This window comes from Melanaphis sacchari, unplaced genomic scaffold, assembly GCF_002803265.2.
Source record: "Melanaphis sacchari strain LSU unplaced genomic scaffold, SCAv2.0 Contig7_pilon_pilon, whole genome shotgun sequence".
NCBI lineage: Eukaryota > Metazoa > Arthropoda > Insecta > Hemiptera > Aphididae > Melanaphis > Melanaphis sacchari.
The window spans coordinates 6,565,206-6,589,429 of NW_020271560.1; the positions used below are offsets into that span (position 1 = coordinate 6,565,206).

At 27.3% G+C, this 24,224-nt stretch overlaps 1 protein-coding gene across 6 annotated transcripts; it reads right to left on the reverse strand.

The window, feature by feature from the left end:
- Positions 1-1,831: 1,831 nt before the first annotated feature.
- On the reverse strand, positions 1,832-23,247 carry LOC112601902. 6 transcript variants are annotated; one of them, XM_025349771.1, is made up of 38 exons: positions 23,053-23,247; positions 20,275-20,420; positions 19,942-20,145; positions 19,726-19,866; positions 19,462-19,660; positions 19,301-19,402; positions 18,034-18,170; positions 17,730-17,965; positions 17,489-17,645; positions 17,345-17,431; positions 17,088-17,273; positions 15,563-15,734; positions 15,357-15,498; positions 12,150-12,276; positions 11,966-12,084; positions 11,804-11,891; positions 11,615-11,740; positions 11,205-11,346; positions 10,000-10,699; positions 9,819-9,937; positions 9,503-9,742; positions 9,301-9,442; positions 8,875-8,950; positions 8,632-8,767; positions 8,439-8,557; positions 8,170-8,358; positions 7,108-7,277; positions 6,833-6,941; positions 6,515-6,772; positions 6,159-6,422; positions 5,764-5,943; positions 5,548-5,706; positions 5,380-5,488; positions 5,165-5,310; positions 2,936-3,086; positions 2,765-2,862; positions 2,353-2,584; positions 1,832-2,271 (listed from the first exon to the last, which is right to left on the reverse strand). In XM_025349771.1, the coding sequence occupies exons 2-38, from the start codon at positions 20,362-20,364 to the stop codon at positions 2,120-2,122; spliced, it is 6,204 nt and encodes a 2,067-aa protein (XP_025205556.1). In that variant the 5' UTR covers positions 20,365-20,420; positions 23,053-23,247; the 3' UTR covers positions 1,832-2,119. The 6 variants fall into 6 exon arrangements, with proteins under 6 accessions (XP_025205556.1, XP_025205553.1, XP_025205554.1 ...); XM_025349768.1 differs by having other exon boundaries at positions 9,301-9,436; positions 10,000-10,822; XM_025349769.1 differs by having other exon boundaries at positions 7,120-7,277; positions 10,000-10,822.
- Positions 23,248-24,224: the final 977 nt, after the last annotated feature.

Here is a 24,224-nt window from a genome sequence, read left to right on the forward strand (position 1 = left end):
AAATAATTTAGCGATATCTAATGCATGTGATGTAAAATCAGTTCCTAATGCTGTTGGAATTATTTAGACAGTAGGTAGTTTTTTTTTATCATACCTTAAACACTAACAGTTTTGCAAAATACTGTTGAATAAATTATTCCAAGTTCAAAAAAAAAACTAAATTAAAAATTTTATACCTTACTAGATGGATTGAATGTCATAAAGCGAGTACTATATAGCAAGTATTAGTATTTTTGGAACTTCTTGTTACAATAGTTGACTCTTTAGAAACTATATCATCATGGCTTGATAAAGATCTTCAAAAGTGAGTATTATACTTTACTCTTTAAAAAAAGATGTGGATTTGTCTATATATAAATAGAACTTGCAGATAATGTTGTGATTGCAGTAGGATTATTGCATATAAATGCTGCAAAATTTAAAATAATATACGGTATTGATCTGTGGAAAGTACCACGGAATTAATAAAATAATTATTATCTATAATATACCCAAGATAATACTCTCTTCATAACTGATGCAGTAAAAAATACAGAAGAAAACACGGTGTACAAAATGTTGGGAAAAATGCAATGTATAACTTAAACCTAAGGTGGTTATAATCACTGTAATGAAGAGACCTGATCCCCACATGTACTATCATATATTCATATTCATCATTGTAGATCGTAGAAGCTTATTAATCGTGCTCTCAACTATAATTTAGAAATAACTCAAATAATGTCACACCAATTATAATTAAAATATAAAAGTATTGAATTATTTTATCCATGTATAAATGTTCTTTGAATAAAAAATGGCAACATTCATTGTATGTATCCACAACAGTATAAGTGTATGTGACATTTTGTTCAAAGAATTTAAACATAATTATGTGACTCTAGCAAGTAGTAATATAAAAACATTGGTTGGTAGACCCCAGAAAACTGCGAAAAACATCTGTACGATAAATAAAATATATTTTTTCACAATTTTAACTTGATGTTAAGTTTATCAAACAAAGATCATTCAAGTTCTATTATCTGCATATAATAAAAGAGTAAGTGATTCATATAATTGAAATATAGTATGACAATTTATAAATAAATAAATAAAACCAGAAAAGTTGGGAATAAATTTTTATTTCTTCCTTTTTTTTTTATATTTGTATATATATATATTTTTTTTTTTAATTTCTATTATGAAACAATTTTAAAAATTGGACTTACATTTCATTTGAAAAAAAAAAATAAAACATTTCATAAATTACATATTTTATAGGATTAGTATGTTCTTTCTGAGTTAACTGTATAATTTTTTTTTTCTTACAAAATTGAAAATATCTATCATCAAAGATCTATCATTCAAGGGTGGGTGAGGGTAGGGGGGAAATGTATAAAGTAAACAAAGACTTAAAAGTAATAGTTATAAATGAAAATTATAAAAAAATCTAATATTTAAATTGAATAAATTGAATAAATAAAAAATGTAATATTAAATTGTTAACATTCTAATAATAACAAGCATACATTTATATCGGCATTATTTTCGAACACAAGTACTCTATTATTTTCGATTACAATAAAAAAATTTAATTATTTTGTTCTCGTCCATTCACTGGATGATTATTATAATAATGTATCTCAAACCAACAGATTAAAATGTTTTCTTGTAAATCGATACTATTAACATTTCAATTACATACATGTTTATGTTTTGTACTATTATAAAAAGAAAATGATCAACCCAAATATATAATTGAACATCTACACATTATAAATAGCACATTTTTTTTTTTTTTTTATTATTATTTAGTTGTTAATTATTATAAATATCCATATATTTTAATAATAATGATAAAAAATTGACACAGAAAAAACATGCTTAATACAAATAAAAAGCATACAAGAACTCTCAAATCACTGTTTGGGATAGATTTCTGACAAATATTATTGTACGATACTTTATTATTATTGGTTTTTTTTTTTAATATATAAATAATATGTAATATAAATTGATACCTAAAGAACACGACTATTATAAATTAGCGTCTTGCATAACATAAACGAGTTCATGAAACTTATATGACACTTAGTCTCTACACGCATATTCATAAAGTATTACAAAAAAAGATTTAACATTATTCATTAGTCGCCAGAGGTTTGTCATCTATACATTCTGTGCTTTGTGGTTTTGAACTACTGTCTATTTTTTCTTCGGCTTTTGAATCAACAATTGCATTAGCATTATCAATTTTGTTGGGTATAGGCAAGGGAGGTTCAACAATCAAACCTAAGAAATAAAAAATAATATATATTCATATAAAAATAAGTAAATTGTTAATTCTTTTAAGATTAAAGTTTTGTCTCATACCTGCATTAGATACATAAAAATTATTAGAAGTTTGGCTTTTGTTCATTAAATGTTGTATTGGCGCACAATTTGGCTGCATTCGCATATTTTGTGGCGGAGGTGGAATACGCTGTAAATATTGGAACGTTGATACTGGTCTTTGGATAGGAGTTGGATATGGAGGTGCAATTTTACCAGCCATCGATCCATTGTTGGTGTTATTCATGTTCATCCTAGGTTGTTGCATCAATGGCTAAAATAAGTTAACAGAAGTAAACTATTAATTTTAAAATTACCATACAAAACTATGAATAACAAAAAAAAAATTTAAAAAAAATAGAGTACCAAATATTAAAGTTGCAAAAGACTTATTTCCATCCGAACACTTAATAAATATAATGTTATTCAATGAGAATTTTATAAAAGCACTTACCAACTGATTATTTTGAGTTGCGGATACTTGATAATTACTATATTTTCCTTGCATAGCTTGATGAGTTTGTTGATTTGAATTCATCAACGTCTTATTAGCTGAAAATTATTAAATGTAAGTTAGCAAATTTTTTAAAAAATTTTTTAACTATAATTATAATAAATGACTTACTATCAAAATATTGCTGCTGTTGCTGTCTGAATAAGTTAGAAGAATACATGGGATTTCCTAAATCTTGTTGATTTGAAATTCCAGACTTTTGAAGGTCATTAGTACCATTTCCACCAGTCAAATTTCCTTTTATGTATGGTACTTGTCGGTACTAATTAAATTTAAGAATAAAAAGTTAATTTTACATTTTTATTAAATTACATGTTAATTCATAGTAAAAGTTGCAACTTCTATATATTACTTCATCAAAAAATATGTCGTATATTGTATCTGCAGAATGTGGTCTAATACATGTGATTACAGGATGCTTTTTGTATGAGCTCTACTACATGACTTATATCTTTATTATCATGACTTCTATGAGTATCGAGTATTTTATAAAATAATTTTATCAAAAAATACTTGATACATTAATGCGATACTTTAAAAAGTTCATTTTATACAATTATTTTTAGTTGCCTATCTACCTAATAACTGTGAACGTTGAATATGTTTTAATATAATATTATAGTAAGTGTAAAAGGCGCGACCAATTTAAATTTAATGAATATTATAATTTAATTGCAGTATTAATTTCAAATTATCAACAATTCTGATTTTAATTATCAAAATTAATATTTATTTTGCAAATACAAATACAATTGGGTAGTTACAGATGATTTCTTATAAGTTGTAGCTTACAACTTGTTCAAAATTATTTTTCAACCCATTAGCCATGTTTAATAAAATTATATCTACGGACTATGACACACAACACGTACATGTTGAATGGGACTTTACGTCTTTACCATCTTTATTAGATATCCACATTTTATGGGGACTAAATACAGCCACATACTTCAAAGTTATAAAGTCAACTCTCAATAATTCGAAACCTTCGTAATTCTAAGTAAATACTCCGTGGTCCCTTGAAAATCTTGCAGTAATTTAAACTAAAACAATGCATTTAAGTTTAGTTGGTAATTCAAAATTAAATTTTGGAAAAATTGGCCAACACATGACAATTCGAAGTATCATTCATTCAACACTCGGAAATTCTAAGTATATTCACCAAATGTATTTTATCTGTATTCTTATAATCTTTTTTTTATAATTTACTATAGAATCGTGTAATAATTTAACTTAATATTTTTTATAACTATAAAATATTATCGTAGGAACCTTATAATTTTATTTCTTAATAGTCTCTAATCGTAATTTAACTCATCGGTCGTCAATAGCCGTCAGCCGAATGTAGTTTTATTTTAGTTTCGTTTGGTCGGTTATAATAATAATTTAATTTACATACTATAATTATTATATAGTTCTATTTAAAATTTAAAAACAATAAATAACTCTAATATGTACTACCTAATTTACTGAAATAATTAATATGTACAATAATAAAAAACAAAATATTTTCTTAACTCTAGGATTCAAATTTTTTCTTTGCTCTCTTATTATTTCGAATTACTCAACAATTTGAATTATCGAGAGTCAATTATACTATAGAAATTTACTGTTTATAATTACATTTAGTAAGTATTTAATCACTTTTTTCAAACAAACTAGTTATTTTGTAGAGGATTATTTAATTAATTATTTTTTATAATATTAGATCAAAAATAGAAAGAATACAGCTATAATCAGGGTTGAGTAGTATCTAAGATACATATCTTAGATACAATTAAAAGAAGTATTGAGTATCTAGTATCTCAATAATCCAAATCCTAGTATCATGATATTGATTTTTGAGTATCTTGCCCATCCCTATATGTACTAAATGTGCTCATAACAAAATAGACCATATAACATAGTAAATCTATCTGATTAGTAAATCCGAATAAATTTAATGTAATTAGCTTTAAAAATATAAATAACAATAATAACTTAAAAAATACCCAAGATAATAGTTTTTACATTTAATGTAAATAATGGGTTAATTCATTCTAATTATAATATATAAGGTGATAACACAAAATTGGTTCGTCTATTCAACAATTTAAACTGCTGTATATTTATGAAATGAAAAGAACATAATTTTATGTTGTTAACATTTTTAAATTTAAAAAACAAACATCACGGATATTTATGTAAAATATTTGTTAAAGCTTTGCTAATTAGTACAATATTCTATTATAGTTAAGGATTTAAATAATTACATAAAAGTTATTATACATTTATATGCATTTTATATACTTCTGTGCCGAAAATATAGAGCAAGTAGCTAATGTTTAATTTCTTAATTACCTGTGACGTATAATTTGGCATGTTTGGCGGTGGTGCATTTTGAGAACCAAAGGGGGTTGGAATTCCAAAGGTATTGCCACCAGATGCACCAGGAACTACTTGTGGTTGAAATGTAGAAGGAATATAACTTGGATTTGTTGGCCCTGCTAATTAATCAATGAAACATTAAAAAATTAATATTATATGAATATTATAATTGTATAATAAAAACTTACTTGCTGAATTAGTAGAATATAATGACGAGGAAGTTTGCAATGGTGTTGCTCTTGTATTATTCATAGTATTGAATGGTTGATTGAAAATAGGATCAAACGGCACCAAAAACTAAAAGGCAAAATAATATATAAAAAGAAGAAAGCAAAAAATCTTTTGAATTATTTTACAGGTGATGGTTGAGGTGTCGTAGCATTATAAGTATTTTTATTTCCAATTGTTCCAATTTGCTGTGAGGATTGTTTTACTTGTGATGAAGAAGAATTTGTACTGCTTGGTATTAATACTGGGTTTATATTTGTATTAATTTGCTGAGCATTGTTATAAGCCTAAACAATAGATAAATTTAATTAATACTCCCAGAAAATGTTTTCAATTTAACATACCGGTCCCATTCTAAAGGGAGATATAGAAGATTGTAATACTTCTGAACCACCTTGACCAGCTGGTGAACCAGCATGAATAAACATTGACGGATTATATTGGTTCATATTTTGATTCAAACCATTAGACTGAAGGCCATATGCAAATTGACTGTATTGAGAACGTGCTGCACCACTTATAACCTAAAAAAAATTTTGTTTGGGAAATAAATTTTTTTTGTTAAATGAACTCAAAATTTTAAAATGATGGTTTTATTATTGTTATTATTATTTTGTGTGTGTGTGTATGTAAAGTAAATATTTTTAAATTAACAGCTAATATCACAATAATAAAATCTCAGAAATATTTTTGTAAAATTAAATTTAAATTAATACTTGTAAATATTTAATCAACTTACAGTTTGAGAAGGTTCTAATAATGAGTAAACTTGAGGGGCAGAAGGTGATGGTGGTGGCATTGTTGTTGTTGAGTAATGTTGTTGAGCTGAATTAAACAAAATAGTTGACGAAGGAGATTGTCCAGTACCAGCAGATACAAACTGTTTAGTCATCATTTCTACTCCATTTTTATTATTGGCATTTAATATTAAATGCGTTTGTTGTTGTTTTGCAATATGTGGACCGTACATATCAGGTAATCCATCACTATTTTCCATCATAATCTAAATTGTTAAAATTTTAAAAACATATAAAAGTAAACTTATATATACAAATATAGTTCTGTAATAAAATACCAATTTTATTAATTAATTACTTGTAAATTCATATGTGTCGCTTGTGTTGGTATAGCATTTGGAAGTGGTGTAGTTGATGTATGTGGTTGAGGTGTTGTAGAGCTGAACACATGTGTACTAGTCGATGACTGTTGCTGCTGCTGCTGCTGCTGTTGCTGTTGCTGCTGCTGCTGCTGCTGCTGTTGTTGCTGTTGCTGTTGCTGCTGTTGCTGCTGCTGCTGTTGTTGCTGTTGTTGACTCAGTGGGGGCGATAATGTACCCTGCGGTTGAGGTTTAACCTTAAGAAATATAAAATTGTTATAAATGACATATTACCTCATTGACAGCCAAGTATTTACCTTGCATACGTTTGTGGTAGCAGCATTTGGATCTTGTTTGAGTTGACCAGTAGTAGCCATAGACACTGGAATGTAAGAGCCAGCAACATTTGGTAACTGAGGTGCAGAGCTAAAATTTAAAACATAAAAATAAAATTATAACTTTATGATATAATTTTAATACAGCATAACTTCTATTTCTCTTAATGGGGTTATATCATGAAAACTGGTGTTAAAAAACAGTTATAGACATATTGTAAATTTAAGTGTTAATTACAACAAAAAGTGTCACGTACCAAAGTACATACCTGTACACTTGCTGATTATGAACTCTTTGTTCATCGATAACAGAAATTTCAGATTTATCATGTTGTACACTACTTGCTGTGCTATAAACTGTATTAAAAGCACTATCAGCAATATTTTGTTGAACTTGCGGATTAGATTCTGGTTTATCATCCCAAACCTAAAACAAAATTTTTTTTAATTGAATTTTTTGTGAAGCATAAACAAAAGAAGTAAACTAAATATAGCCTCTAACACTTCAGTCAACTAATAGATAATGTAATTATGTATGCTAATAAGAAAACAAAAATTACTTTATACCATAAATTATTTAATTAGTCATTTTTTTCACAATTTATAGCTTTAAAAATTTTAAGTTGATTAATCCTAAATTGTAATATATAAATCTTTTAATTTCAATTGAAACCTATACTTTTGCTTATTTTTTATAACCAGAATTATAATATTATTTAGAAAGGTAGATACAAAAAAATATAGTTGCCAGTTTATAAATAGATTAATTAAAATTTATCCAAAAATCTATTAATATCTGCAATTGAAAAAATTAAATTATCATGCCTTAAAAACTAAGTTTTGAAGAATCCATGATACAAAACTATAAAGTGTTTAAACTTATGTCATTAAATCCGTATATAAAAATAAATCTAGTTATCGCAATAAATTATATTATAATTAATATTAACTTCAAACTGTAATATTATATTGTATTATATTCATTATTTTTATGATATTGTAAATTGTAATTATACTGTATTCATTTGTGATGTACAAATTTTGGTTAAAAAAAAGTATTCTTACTTAAGGTGAAAACTCTCATACATAACCTATCCTAATCTAGCATCAAAAAGTAAAACATTAAGGGGACATTAAAAACTATTAGACAATAATTTATTCTAATAACCTCTACTAAAAATTTAATTTATAAGTTATTGAAAAATTTAATTAAGACAAGGCAATATAAACTGTTAAAATTTTGTGCATCTATAAATAATGAATGTTTGTTGATAAAAGAGTTAAGTTAAAAATCAAATATCTTATTATTTTACAAATACCTTTTTAGTGCCAGCTATCATAGTTTTTAAGTCACTTGCTGCTAATGATGATGGTCCAGTATGCATTGATCTGGTATGGGCTGCCATAGCCATAACATCTTTGTTTTCTGCAGATAAATGACCACCACTTTGAGTAAAATCAGACTCAAAATCGCCAAATCCTAGATTCAACTCAGAACTTTCATCATTCTAGTACAAAAAGAATATATCAATAAAAATTATTGTTATTTTTTCCATATCATTATCAACTAATGATCATTTTAACATACTTGAAAGTTCATGGACATTTGTACAGCATCATTTAATTTGGAGTCTTTAACATCAGAATTTGAAGATTTGAATGCTCTAAAGCAAGTTTCTTGAGCATCTTCATTAAAATTACAATTATCTAAAAATAATTCATTTTATTAAAAATATTGTTTTAATAATTTAATTTAATAAATGTAAAATCTTATATACTACCTTTTTCACTGCGCTGTTTGATATTAGAATTATATTTATTTTTAGATTCTCCACAAGGTTTTGATTTGTACGTGGTATTTTCAAATATAATTGTTTCCATTCGCTGTGAAGAATCGAGAATACCGTTCTCCATAACCTTTTATAAATAATAAGGATTAAGTTAAATTAATCAATTGGAATACAAAATACAATCAATTTCTAAGAATAAAATCATATTTTCTACAAAGATATACTAATACATACATTAGGTGATGCTTTTTCTTTATTTGAAGGTAACCTTTGGGAAGTCTGTCCAGGAATTTCTTTAATTTCTGTTAAACTGTAATGAGATAAAAATAAATGCCTATCAGTAATCATTATAACTATATAATTACAACAAATATACAGAATTTATTTTTAAGCAAACAATTATCTCTTATATTAATTCATACAAGTATATGCTTTAGCAATTTAAAAAAAAATATTGATATAATTTAAAAATCAATAATGACAATCAATTTAACCAAATCAATCAACCATAAAAGTGCTTTCAAATGAAAATAAAATGTATTGTATATTATTAATAATGCAATTGTTTACTTAGTAATTATGATAAAAATAATGATTCTGTTAAATATAAAATTTAAATTTAATATCTCAAAAAATTATAATTAATATATGCTATAATACCTATTAGGTCGGCTGTTAGACTGTGGAGCAATTGGTTTATTAACATTAGGTGATTGTGCTCGAAGAACATGAGTTATTGGTTTGTCCCAAGCATTGGTTTGTGGAGGAGGTGGAGGATTATTGCTAACCATTACTACTGTATCTAAAAAAAAAATTGTTTTAATTCAAATAATAAATAAAATTAAATGTATTTTCATCAAACCTTTAATAACGGGTATGTTTGAGTCATCTTGACCAATTTGTGACTGACTCTTTTGTCGTTCATACCTCTGATTAGTTTGACCCGGCTTAGCCGTGTTATTATTTTGATTAGCCCTAGATGTTAATTTAGATGAATCTTTTCGACTACTCTGATTAGTTAAACGTTGAGATTTTTGTTGAGAATCACTCAACTTTCTCTGGTCATCTTTTTTAATAACTCTTCCATCCTGAGAAGTACTTCCTAAAATAATAAATTAAATAACAAAATATAAATACTTTTTCATTTTGTTTATGTTGAATATTATTAATAGATTTACCACTATAACTACTCTTAGGATCATTAATAGATGTAGATGTTAACTTTTGATTAGATTTTTCAGTATTACAGAGTTCTTTAGATTGGTCCTTTTTATCGTAACTAGATCTTTTGTCACCCCTATAAGAAAAAAAAATAATTATTATAATTAAAAACTATTAATAATAACAATTTTAAATTACCTTGAAGTGGCTAAATATGTACGACTACTTAGTCTCCGATTACTATTTTTTTGTTGAGCTTCATAATCACTAGGTTCACTAACTGAATCCCAATGATCATCTTGTTTCTGACTATTGAGAGGTCGATTACTTGGTCTAGAAGCAAATCGATTTTCACCACTTCTACGGTTCGTATCTCCAGATGTTGAAAATGTATCTGTTTTAGACTGTGTTTTAGAAGATGAATTTTTACTTCTTACAGAACCAGAGTTTGTATTTAATTTATTGTTTTTCTCAACACTTTCGTCAATATTATTCTTTTGACCATTACGTCCATTTAATGTACATGATTCTAAACGCACTCTTCCTCTCTGCTCAGACCTTTGACCATATCCACGTAATGAAGATTTATCAGAATAACGATCATTTTGTCTTACACTTCCTCTATTTCGATCATCATTTCTATTCCTATCATCTCCACGATTTCTTTCATCATTTCTATTTCGATTTTCGCCTCGATTCCTGTCTTCTCCGCGATTTCTGTCTTCCCCGCGATTCCTGTCTTCTCCGCGATTTCTGTCTTCTCCACGATTTCTGTCGTCTGCGCGATTCCTGTCATCACCTCGATTTCTGTCATCGCGCCTAGGAGGACCTCTGGATCGTTGACCTTCTTCATAAGACTCCGGCCAAGCATTTTTTCTATTTGATCCAGACCTGGAAACTGTTCGAGAATTGATACTCTGATGATATGATGAACGTGATCCACCATAGCGGTCAGATCTCATCCCTTTTTGATGAGATAATGTAGAAGTACCAGAATTGTTTTCTAAAGATGATTTTGGTTCTAGAAATATTTTTACTTAGTTAGTTGTTTCTATTTTTATAGAATTCTACTTCCTCCAAGTAACAGGAGCACCTTAATTGTTTCCAAAACCCCCTTCCAAAATTGATGTCAATCAATACAATATTTAACCAAATCATTAATATTAATCTAAATTTTCTGGATTTGATAAGCCCATATCTATTCTATACTTAAATTAAGTTGGCAAAATTCAAATTTTATAAGAATATTATGCAACTAAATAAAACATAATTGCATCACCATTTGGTTATTTGAAACTTTTATCAACTAATTCCAAGAATAATTTCTGCGCTCCTGTTTCTCGATATTGACTAAAAAAAAAATTTTAAAAATAAAACCTATAATTCATTTTTAATTTAAATACCTGATAGTTTGTCATCATCATTTTTTTGACCACTTTTACTACTTTTTGATTCCTGTTCAAGTTTTTGTTCTTGCAACATTTTATTTTTATTAGTTGGTGCTAAATCCCAAACAGATTTATCTTTAGTAGATAAGTCATCACCCTAAAATAATATTCAATAATGTATTAGGTAATATAATAATAATAATTATTATTATAGAATAGATATAGATCTACAAATAACAAAAAATAAAAATAAAAAAACTAGCAGTTTATCTTTATTTATATTTTACTCACACTTATGAATCACATAAGTAATTGTCTAAAATGCCATAAATATGATGAAAATAAAATTCAAAGAGTTAACTACTTATATTAGTGTTTTCAGTATTTAAAATTTTATATTTTTGTAACATATATATAATAATTACTTCATTCTTCTTTGTGTCCTTTCTTTCACTCTTCACTAATTGATTTAAATTCCGTTTAGGTTCACTGGTCAATTCACAAGCTTCAAGTTTCTCTTGAGTTATGGGGCCAGGTATATATTTTTTACCCTAAAATAAAATTAGTTGTGGATTTTAATAATATAATTAAAATAAGGTGATGAATATACATACATATTGACCAGATGAATTAATTTCATCTTTATAGAAATCTTTACTGACAGAATTTCGTCTCCAATGATAAGTTTCATCATCACCTTGCCTATAATATAACAGTTGTCAATAAAAACATATGACACCAATATTATACATTTATGTATGTAATTAAAAACTTACACATTATCTTTATCAATTTCCTCAGGGTTTTCTAAAGAGTCTCGAGAATGATATTTCGATACTTTCTTATCAGCATCATAGTTATCATCAATTGATTTCTTTGCATTACCACTTAAATCCTATTGTAAATATGGTTTGATATATTAAATAGAATTAAGTATAGCAGAATATTAAAAATACTAACGTTTCTTTTGACATCACGTTTGTGATCATAATTCTTTCTATTGTCATCAACTCTAATTGAATAATCACCATGTGCATATTTATCATTCTTATCTTTTGAATCTGAACGAACCTTTTCCCTCCTGTATCTGTTTCAAAAGTTAAAATCAACCAGATTATTATTTATTTCTTAAACAATTTTAATTTTAAATATGTTATTTTTTCTTAACTTTCACTAATATTTAATATCTTGCTAAGAGTAACATCAGTATCTATACTAGAGATTAACTCATTATATAGGAAATATTTTATCTAACAGTAATCTTTATATTTGTGAACAACAACATTCATTTTTCATTTCATTTTCTGAAGCAAAATGTTTCAAAGTATTTCAATTTATAGAAATAAAAATTTAAGTGAGTACTTTATGAGTTATAAGTATTTTAAGTTTAGGTGAACAAGTAGTAGACCAACATTTTATAGGGTATCTCTATATCACTTCACTCCACTCACCTAAACTTTACATACTTATAACTCATACACTACTCAACTTTTAAGTATTGAAGTATATAAGACTTCAAAGTATGAAATTAAAAATATGTTTTCATTTTAGTAAAAAACTTAATTATAATATATATATATATATATAGATTTTAAAAATGTTACAATATTTCATCAACTAGAAATTATTAAAAACAATTTAATCTATTATGAATTAATAACATTTATGATAAAGAATTATCATGTACACAACCAGGGGGAAATCCAGAAATTTATCAAGGAAGGATGGCATGCCAAGTCCTGATTGACAGTTAATCGTAATTCTTTTGGATAGTGGGTAACCTAACCTAAGCTCAAGGACGGGGGTATTTACCCTATAACCTCCCTCTTTAGATCTGCCACTGTACATAATTTAAATTATTATATAGATTTATACCATCAGTTAATGTTAAAAAAATTTAAATAAATTTTTATTATACTTAATATTTTTAAATTTTAAAATAAATTTGTAAAAATCAACTATTATAAAATTAGGAGTAAAAAAATTAAATTATAATTTATCTGTAACTTTTAATTTATAATTTATAATGAACAACTTATGTTAGCGAATAAAAATAACTTATGCAACTAAGCGTGTTACAACATTAATTGGACTTGCAACTATAGTGCGGCCAACGAAATTAGAAGCTTGACGATCACACTCCTGGTGGCTGTTTTTTATCAGGAGTACGAAGAACGCTTCATTTCAAAAAAAAGATAGCGCAGCTGCACAAGCAACCAAAATATTTAGAGCCCCTGGTTTTCACGAAAACGGCCACCAAGAGCGTGACCGTCAAGCTTCTAGTTTCGCTGCACTATAGTAGCAATTATCATATTAATAATAATAACAATGCTGACAAATAAAATCAAAATAATAATTTTTAATAATTGTTTTAAAGTAAGAAGTGTCTATATAACTATTTAAAATACCCCACTTGCTTAAAAAATACTAAAGCTAAGTTAAAAAAATTTATCAAAAACTATAAAATAATAAATATTAGTTAACATTTTTGTTATTTTACATTCCAAGCTAAACAATGAAATGTTTTAGTTTTACAAGGTTTTTTTTTTATTGTACTTGTATTTGCCAATCATTTTTGATAAAAAATTAAATTCAAGTCCAAAATATTTAGACTAATTTAAATTGAATTATACCATAGACACTGGTCAACAATAAATATGTATAGTGTTGACTAATAAGTTATAACAACTAGTAACTTTATAAGTAATATTATTATAATTGATATAGGTTGTTTTTGGCAAAAATTAATTTGATTTAACTTTACTAACAATTTTATGATATATAATAAAATAAAAATCCTTCTTGGCGTAAGAAAGGGCATCCTTTTAACAAATTTTATTCATTGCTAGATATCACTTTGATAAATATCCTTAGAAACAGTATATAGATCATTCTAGTAGATTTAAATGCTAAGATTAGAAAAAAAGAACATTTAAACCAATAACTTGTTATATGACATGCTTATGATTTTGATACCTTATCTCTTACCAACACAATAAATCTATATCAACTATTGTATGATACCTAGTACAAGCTATGAATTAAAAATATCTATTTCTAGGGATTACAAAACATGGTGATAAACGGCAACATAAGCTAAGCATTAAAATATAATATTTTATACAATACATAAACATCTAATGGCTTTTCCCCCTAGCAATATTTCGATAAAAGCACTTTTGCAAGACCTTTAAATGATCTCTCAAAGTTTCTACGTAACACAGGTCAAGAAACACTGCCATACAAATCATTATATTAGCAACAGATAAGGGTCTCAAAATGAAAAAAATGATGCATATTATTAAGTTACCACTTAAAAAATATTTAAACGGGTACATGGCCCATATTTAATAGTCTATTTATCAAAAAAATCATATACTTTATTGAATTAAACTACTCAATGACACTTACAAAATACTGTTTAGTTATGTATTAGAAACTGTCAGATTATGGTCAGAAACTTAGTAAGAGATTAGACTGGCTTTAAAAGAAATAGATCAAAATATTTATATTACAGCAGATTTTCCAAAAAATGTGGGAATATAAATAAAAAGTACACATATTGTTTATCGATTTTGAATAAACATATCACTGAATACATAAAATGTTTTTACAAAATATACTTCAATAATTTGGCATACCACAGAAATTGGTCAATATTATAAAAATAAGCATTTAACACATAAAAATAAAAATTTCTGAAGACCACTACAGTGCTCCCAGTTGAATTGAGAAGATTAAGTTAGGCTAAAATAAATTTAACTTAGTATTGCAGTGACTAGCTAATTTAAGTATTCAACACAGCCAAAATTCATTAACAATTAACACGTTCAACGCCGGTGACGATGCGTAGTCGTCATACGATGTCGGGCGCGCCCAGCCGATGACGACCCGTAGTCGTCATATCACAATTGTTTCTGTGTGTCCTATAAAATCGTCGGCTGATGGCGAACGATTATTATATTTAGCACGGCCATACGGTATAAGTATTAGAACAACAACAAACAGCTGGTTTCGGTTTCCCGGCATTTTTATGGTTATAAAACGTGTTATCAATATGATCGTCAGGAGTGTAATTTTATCAATATTTACGCGGCTGGGTGCGCTTGACCTCTGAAATTGACGCGGACGTGAACGTGTTAAATCCGTATCCAAAGTAAAACATACCTATCAAATTCTGATCGTTTATCTCGTTTCAAACTTGATGATTTGTTTGTATGATCATCTTCAACCCATGAATCACTTCTATACTCAGAATATCCACTACTACTCATATCACTATCAGTACGACAAAGTGAATTTATACCTTCTAAAAATTAATACAAAAAATATAACAAAACCAGGGAGAACTGTAAACTAAAATATAATTTTACTTGTAGAAGGAACATTTTGAGTTTTAATACTAGCGTCATTATTTTGTTCAAATTGTTTTTGCAGTCTTGAAGGTAAATATTTATTGTTAATTTCTTTATTGTCATTGCTTTCATCATATTTATCTTTTGATAATTCAGATCGGAATTTTGGATCATCTATGAACTCTTTATCCTGAAAAAATGACAAAACCACAATTAGAAAAATAATAAATAATTAATGGCAATACTATCTAAAAAAGGAGATAAAAGTTTTTCTTGATATTAAATATAAACACTAATCACTATATAGAATAACTTATATAATAGGATAACCTATTAGGACTTTTTTTTTTTAATTAAATATGTTTATTAGCAATTCAGATTTTAAATATTTTAATAAACTTATTTTTAATTCAACATAATATTTATATTTTAAATTTTATTTGTGGAAAACATCAACATATAAATGAAAAACAATTAAGACGATTCTCTACACATTTTTTTTTTAATATACTAATGGCAGATTAATAATTAAGATTCAAGATTTCAAGAATATAATTTTCATCTGAATTCAGATGTATTATTAAATCATTTATTCAGATATTAGATTACTTTTCATCAATGTTTACATGAAAATATTTGATTTAATTTTTACCTGTTATATATTTGATTCTAAATGTATTACATTAATTGATTGAAAGATACAATTTGAATTTTAATCATATAATACAATATTACATTATAATAGTCTATAAAATAGTATTCAAGTTAAAAAATCAAGATTTAAATTAACAAAAATTATAATAAAACAAGCATCATACACAAATCAAGTTAAGAAACATAATAAGTAACTCAATTAATGCACACAGGCATAGTTCAACTATACAGTAGGTATTTAAATGGTGTAATTAGTAGGGGAAACAGGAATTTCCAAACTAAGACTAGTCACCACTGATAGTTTTTCTTATTTTGAATTAAGTATGGAAATTTTTCTGGAAACATATAGTTCTTTGTTACAAGTATACTGTAGTTTTAAATATTCAATATGAATACATATATTTTTAGTACCAATTAATGTTTGAAAAGTTTGAACATTTGCATGTTTAGAATAAGGACCTTATAAAATACAAAATTAAGTAATAGCTGTTGTAGGGTGAATATAATTATAGATAAATAAATAAATAAATAACAAGTTAAATTGAGAATTTTTATTATACACATTAAGGACATATAAACGTAAATTTCTATACTTTTGTTATATATTACAATTGACCTGAGTTGAAATATTAAGCATACTATTGATAATTTTAGTCATTACTAATTTGGTTTTAGTTTAAATGATCCTCAATATTTATGTTTCTACAAAAAATAAAATAAGACAAATTTAAATGCTTTTACAAAGCTGACTTTAAATATTTTAAATACACTAATTATACTATAAATTGGGAAAGAAACCCTTGCATCTAATAATCGTCTTACAGAAACTAATTTAATATTAGTTAAGATAAACATTTTACAATAATTTATAAAAACATGAAATGTTTACTTTATTATCTTTATTTTCTCCATCCATTTTTTTTATTTTAGTAGCTTCTAGTTGTTGCATTTCATAACGTTTCATTTCTTCTAATTTTCGATCTTTTGCACGTTGTAAAGCAGTGATTAGTTCTTCACTTACACGTGCTTTATCTAAAACCTCATCATCAAAGTAATCATCTGCTTGACTATCTTCCTAAAATTAATATATTAAATATTTTGATTAATAACAATTTTTATTCTATTTAAAGAAAAATAAAATCTAACTTGATGGGATGATGGTGATTCAAAATATTGCCTATATTCTGAGTCAAAAGACATTCCGTTAATATTCATTTGCTTGAACATACCCTCCTTAAAAAAAAAAAAAAAAATTATAACAAATAAATGTAAAAAATGTCAATATTTTACCTTTAAATTTTGAATCAAACTTGGATCACAATTGCCAACTTTATTATTAAAATAACCTTTACCACTATCAGATCTATTTCTGATATCTCCATTTAATGATTGTTTATTTAATTTTTCATTCAATTGGTCTTCATCATCACTAAAGTCCAATTTTTTACTAGTAAAAGAAAATTCTTTTTAATATAATAGTTAACAAGGTAATAACAAAATATATACTTGCAAAATAAAATAAAATAATTACTTGTAATCAATTTCTCCTTGAATAGACCACCCAGTTTCTTTAGAGAGTTCATTCATTCTTTTTAAATCCTCTTCACGAATAATTGGTGGGGGTATAAGTTCTTTGATATCTGCTGTAGATTTACTTAAACCACCATCAGAAGTCGATGAAGATGAATTATGATGAAACATTTTTTCTGATGGATAATTTTGTTGTTTGGTGTGATATATAATATTATCAGATTGATTTGGAACCATCTACAAATTTATTAACATTTATAAATAAATATATTATATTTGCCATCAAAATTAATTTAAAATCTTACAAAGTTAGGCAACATATTCCTCATGACTGGATTTTTAGTCATGTTATATTGCATTTGATAAGGATTTAGGCCGGCCGGGGCCCCTGCCACCCCATTTTGGACCGAATTGCTCCGTACGCCATTCACATTTTCTATTCCTTAAAACAATTTTTGTTTAATTTTATTATCATTAACTACACATGCTATAAATTTTTTCAATTTAATCAATATACCAATGATAACTCAATTATATCTTGAATTAATTACTGTAGAACTATACACCAAATAAATAAAGCACATATATTTAAAAACATATAATGAAATTAATTTTATAAATTGATTAATTACAAGACTTAAAGTTACAATTTAAAAGAAACATCAAAAATAACTAATTTAGATACTAGAAATATGTCTCCATAGAATTGTATGGTATTTTCTATTTATTTAAATATTCCTTGAATAGATTAGAAAATTTGCATTCTAATATTATCAGAGAATAAAAAAAATAAATGAAAATCATAGAGCTATAATAGCATTTTTAAAATCAGTTTATCAGTGATTACAAAACATAAAGCTTTAAATAAAATATTTGATAAAATAAAACAGAGGTAAAATCCTGTTATATTTAATTTTAAGCTCAATTAAAAAATATTAATATTTATGATAAAAGATACTACACACACATTTTAGTACTTTTTGGTTACAGTAAGTATTAGTAATGCAAAATAATATTCATGGCATATACCACCTTGACAATATAGCATATGCAGGTATCAATTCCAATACCATACTACTAAAATAAGATTTGAGTTTGTCAAACCTATTTTACAACAAACTATACAATATTCATAATTTTCTAAAACACCAAAATTTATGTTAATATGTAATATATACCAGTGGAGGTCAAATATTTGCGATCGCAGACGATTTCAAAGTCATGATAGCGTTAGAATTTATTTTTAAGCTACACGCACGAAAATTAATGCTAATGGTATAGTAGCTTAATAATAACAAAAACTTTTTTTAATCGAAGTCAATCCTCGGAAGTTAAGTATAGTTTTAGTAGATTGCGCCAAAAAAAGTTTGGCTGTCCCTGATATATACTTTATAACAGCTCTGATATTATTAGTTAAAGTCTGAAAAGCAACTTGCTTCATACTATTTCCAAAGACAAATCAAAAATACTGGTAAAGAAAATAAATCTGAAGTCAAACTAAACTTATGTCCTTATTCTAATTAAATTAAATATAGAGAGAATACTTGTAACCAAAAATATTTATTTAAATACCGGAAGATGTTTGAGAATGAGGTTGACCTGAAACTCCAGTCACACTGCCAGAGCCTTGAGGCATTTGAGGTCGACTGCCACCTTGCATCCAACTTGTTTCGGCTATAATAATAATATTAATTTATAATGTGTAAAAATATTATCATATATTCTATGTTTACTTTGAGGACGAAGGGAAGGTCTCTGTTCTGTGTTGGGCTGTACAGGTACATTTGTAATGATTACATTTTTGTGTTCTCCACTTGAAGTAAGACTTGGAAATTCTTGTTGGAATTGCATTGTACGATGTGCTAAATATGGAGGAGCAACAGGAACATCTACAATTTTTTTTGCCCATGTTTTTCCGTCGGCATGAGAAGGCTAATAATAGTAATACAAACATTTAAATAGTTTAGTTCTAAAAATTTAACGAGGAAAGAACATACTCTTGTAGTTGTGGTGGTGGTAGTCACTTGTACGGAAGTAGGATGGGATGAAGCATGTTGTTGTCCCTGTACAGGCCCACTTTGGGACAGTTGAGATGTCGTTGTGACAATAGATGTTGGCGGAACTTCTTTGCCCACAGCCTAAAATGTTAATTTTAGTAAATATATAGATGTATTTACTTAAATATTTTTAAATTTAAGAATTTGAAAACTCACCACAAGTGATTTCTCTATGACTGGTTTGTGCCATCCTCCACCACCAATAGGGACTAGATTGATTGTAGACTCATGGCTAGATTCCGACTTCTCACTTGGTAAATTAACAGGGTTACGAACACTACGGATAACTTTTCCAATAGATTGCAGTCCATTTTTACGTGGTGCTATGCTTTTATGTTGATTACTTTCCGTAGACTCACCCTAAAATTTAAATACAAGTTATTTCATAATTGCATAGATATACCTAATAAAATTTTAATTATCTGAACAGCTAAACCTAATTATTGAAAAAAAATAAAATAAAATAAATTAAAGGAATTTTTCTCTTACTTTATATAAACAATTTATTTTCAATGATTGATATGAACTCTTTCCTTTGCTTTTCTCCCCCTTCAAACTGACCCCTGGCAATGTAGACATACTGTCTGCAAGGCACCATTTAGATTATACACTTGCCCGTAGAACGTACCTTTGATCTACAAAACAAAAAAAATTATTATTAAATAAATTTTAACACTACAGAATCTTTTTATAATACTAAGTACACGGATAAATTAACCTAGAAGTCTCCCTATTACATGTATATCAATATTCTTAACTATACACAAGTAAAGCAAAATACTTAAATATCCACATTGCATTCTCATGAGCCACTAAATATATAGTATTTATTAGTAGATCTATCATACACTATATGAATATATAGTAATATAATATCAATTTATTATATTTATTATTGTTATATTGTAAATTTATAATAATTAGACAAATATATTAAAAATACTGATTGTTTTAGGAAATATGGAGTTTGCATACACATAAATGCTTTGATAATAGTGCATAACTCTTATTTTAACCACTCGTAGAAACTAAAAATACACGATACCTATAATAGGACCCATTGTTTTATTAAGTACAATTTAATTTTAAGTAAGTATTTACCCCTAATTTATTATTAATATCTTCAAATGTAATTTTAAACCTTTATAGTGAGTTATATTAGAACATTATTAAAAGGAAGTAACTCCTATTAAACAATATATCTAAATAATTATTTTTTTAAGCCTATACTACTATATATAAAAAGATTTTAACATTTTTATTTTCTTATTAATCATTATGATTTGCTCTACAGTATAGATGACTTAAAAAAAATAAAATTTAAAAATAATTTCATAGCAAAAAAATTATAGCTCATAACCTGACATAAAAATATTAAAAAAATTTTTTTAATTTAATTTAGAATAAAAAGTACTGTCATATTATACATAACCATAATTAAGATATTTTCCCATTATAAAGAATATTATTATTATTATTAACCTTTATACATGATCATTTTATATCAAAGAATATAAACATTACTCGATAAAATTCTTATTAACTTAAAAGCAACTCTGTAAATGATAATTTCCAGGCCAAAAATGCATTTATGGCAGTAAAGAAAAGATTTTAAAATCAACTTAGTTAAACTGAACATTTTTCAAAGTTAGACACATAAAATTATAATCAAAACTCTCATTGTTTATTTAACTTTATAAAAATACTTTATTTACACAGGAATGACACTTCTTTGAATTTAAATAATATTGCAAAGGTAACCTCAATATAAGATTTATTCCCCTGTAAAACAGCCATTTCAATAATTCACACATATTTATGGATTAAAATTGATGTTGTTTCCATAATCAAGTTATATAGAAACACACTAAAATAAAGATAAATATCATTAATAATAAATTCAGAAACTATAGATAAAACATATTGTTTTAAAAACAATAAGCACAATTTTTAAGGAGAAAATCTAGTTTATAAATAAAAACAAAATTAATTAATCTTGTTCTATTCTAAAAAACAAATAAATAAAAAAAGATCCTAGACAATTTCATTAAAAATTTTTATAAATTCTTGACCTTATACATATTTATAAGGTACCTATATTAAATTTAAGTAAAATATTTCTAACTGAAAAAATAAAATACACAATTTGAAAATACAAATTGGAGCAAAATACTTTAACCTATGTATGATATAGTTATCTATGTTAATAAAAAAATTTAAGATAAAAATAAGCAATCATATTTAAGAACAAAGCTTAAATTTTTATCCATATTATACATATAAGACTTCTTTATAAATGTAATTTTTCTTGTTTCTGAAAACTACTGACTTTACTGTACTTGCCAACAAAGTGTTGTTGTACCTATTATAAGTATTGACTAGATATTTAAATTATTTAATCCAAATTAACAACAAAATAAAAAAGATAGTAAGTAATAACTTATAGTACATAAAAAAATAATATCCTAATTTTGAATATAATGAGCAAATTATAAAATACTTTATGGATATAGGTAAATAAAAAAATCAACTTTATTAAATTAGGGTAAAGAGTATTATCAAAAGAACTAAAGGATAATGTTGAATTGATAGGTAAGTTTTATGATGATCTCATCAACTAGATATGTTACATTGTTGTGAATATCGATTGTAATATATGCCACAAAAATCGACAGCAGTCTAAATAGAAACATGCAAAAACAAATGATAAGCATCCGAGTCAACATCAAGCAAATTACTCAGTACAATCATTTCCTAACCACCAAACGATAAAAAAAGATATACCTATTTAGCGACTCGGCTGCCTCAGTCTATATAACAAAACTATAGAGGTAAACTTTGTAGTCTTGCCAAACATATATTAGCTTGTCAAGAGTCACAGCATACATAAGTCGTCTATAGACGATCCAAGAATATTAGTTATACTCTGAGGTCACACTAATTGATGCACGTCAAAATTACAAAAGATTTGGACATGGATGTTTTGTGTTGCGTGTGGGAGCCTTTCCAAGAACAGATACATCAGCGATATGCTATGTCCACAGGCACGTTGCGACTTGAGAATCACAGTTTTTAGTAGACATAACAACGATGTATCGGGTCGATGACATGAAACCAGCCATTACTTTGTTATACCTAACATTATGCAGCGACGGCGGCAATATCGACATAGTCTGCCATTACTGCTGCTGTCACCGCCGCTACCGTTACCGTAGCCGAAGGCAAACGCAAACGCGCGCGTCGAAACGAAAATTATGGAGTACTCACGTAGGTCCGTCCAAATGGGTGCACGCGTGACAATTGAATGATATCACCCTCAAAGAGTGATCAGTGCGCGTCTGGCTGTTGCGAACTCGGAAAAACTAACGCGACGCGAAAAATTGAAGCGGAAGAATAGTCGATTTTTTATCAGACATAACGTAGAAAACACAAAATGGCGTCGTCTTTGGTATTGAAACCTTCATTCAACACATTTTTGCGTTGTGCCGCTCGCCGCCACGCCTACAATCTCGACCAGTCAGCCACGCGCAGTGCTGGCGCAGCCGGGGATTTTGGTTGGGAATTCTCGCATTGCTGATGCTGCCCGTATTATTATTATTGTTGTTATTATTCTCGTTTTGTATTTTTTTTTTTTATAGTTTCGATCGAACTATCCATTTGTGCGTTTAAGCGTTTCGTCTCCGTTTATATTTTTCATAATAATAATTGACGGCTTCCTATTCAACAAAAAATTGGTTTTCAGACAATACTCTTATTGCCTTATCGTTGTTTTGTATCTTAACAACAGCAGTATGTGCACTGTGTACTTATCTCTTCCTACCTTAATCCCACCACTCGAATCACACATTCTAACCCAAACCACCATACCATCGTCTTTGTCTGGAATAGGTACTTTGAGCGTTAGACGTTAGACCTAAGGTATGTCCTCGGATCCTGCACATGTTTTTCCGTAATTTTTCATGCGCAGTTTCTTTTCCGGTTTGACTCAGATATTAACTGTTAGAACCTACTTCAATATGAGAGGGTTAAGAGAATTATTAACACCAAGAACATGATGTGGCGACGGAAAATCGAATACGGGTGGTTGAGACCAGTGCGCGCTGCAGTGGTCGACGAGGGGTGGTGAAAATGACGTTGACCTGCGGCCGACGTCGACGGCCTCCACAACGCCCGCACCACCCTCAGCTCCCGTCCGAGCACCGCACCATGCTCCAAGTCACCAACCATAAACTGGTGCTATTCGCTCCCTAAACATTGCCGCCGGGTTAACGACCTCCGAGCGTTGTACTAACGCACTGTCGTCCGTCCTACATACAATATACCTCATGCGTTTACGCACCCGCACACATAATAATATTGTATACAGGGTGATTATTTTAAAATAAAACACTGAATCAGCGGGCTGCAGTGCTTTAAAATTGATGACGCTGATTATTTAT

Coding starts and splice junctions, on each gene's coding strand:
- LOC112601902 (XM_025349765.1), bottom strand. CDS start 20,364: ATGTCTACATTGCCAGGGGTCAGTTTGAAGGGGGAGAAAAGCAAAGGA. Junction 11,347..11,614: donor AGGACACAAAGAAGAATGAA/GTAATTATTATA, acceptor ATATTATTTTAG/GGTGATGACTTATCTACTAA. Junction 8,768..8,874: donor AAGAAAAAGCATCACCTAAT/GTATGTATTAGT, acceptor TATTTATAAAAG/GTTATGGAGAACGGTATTCT.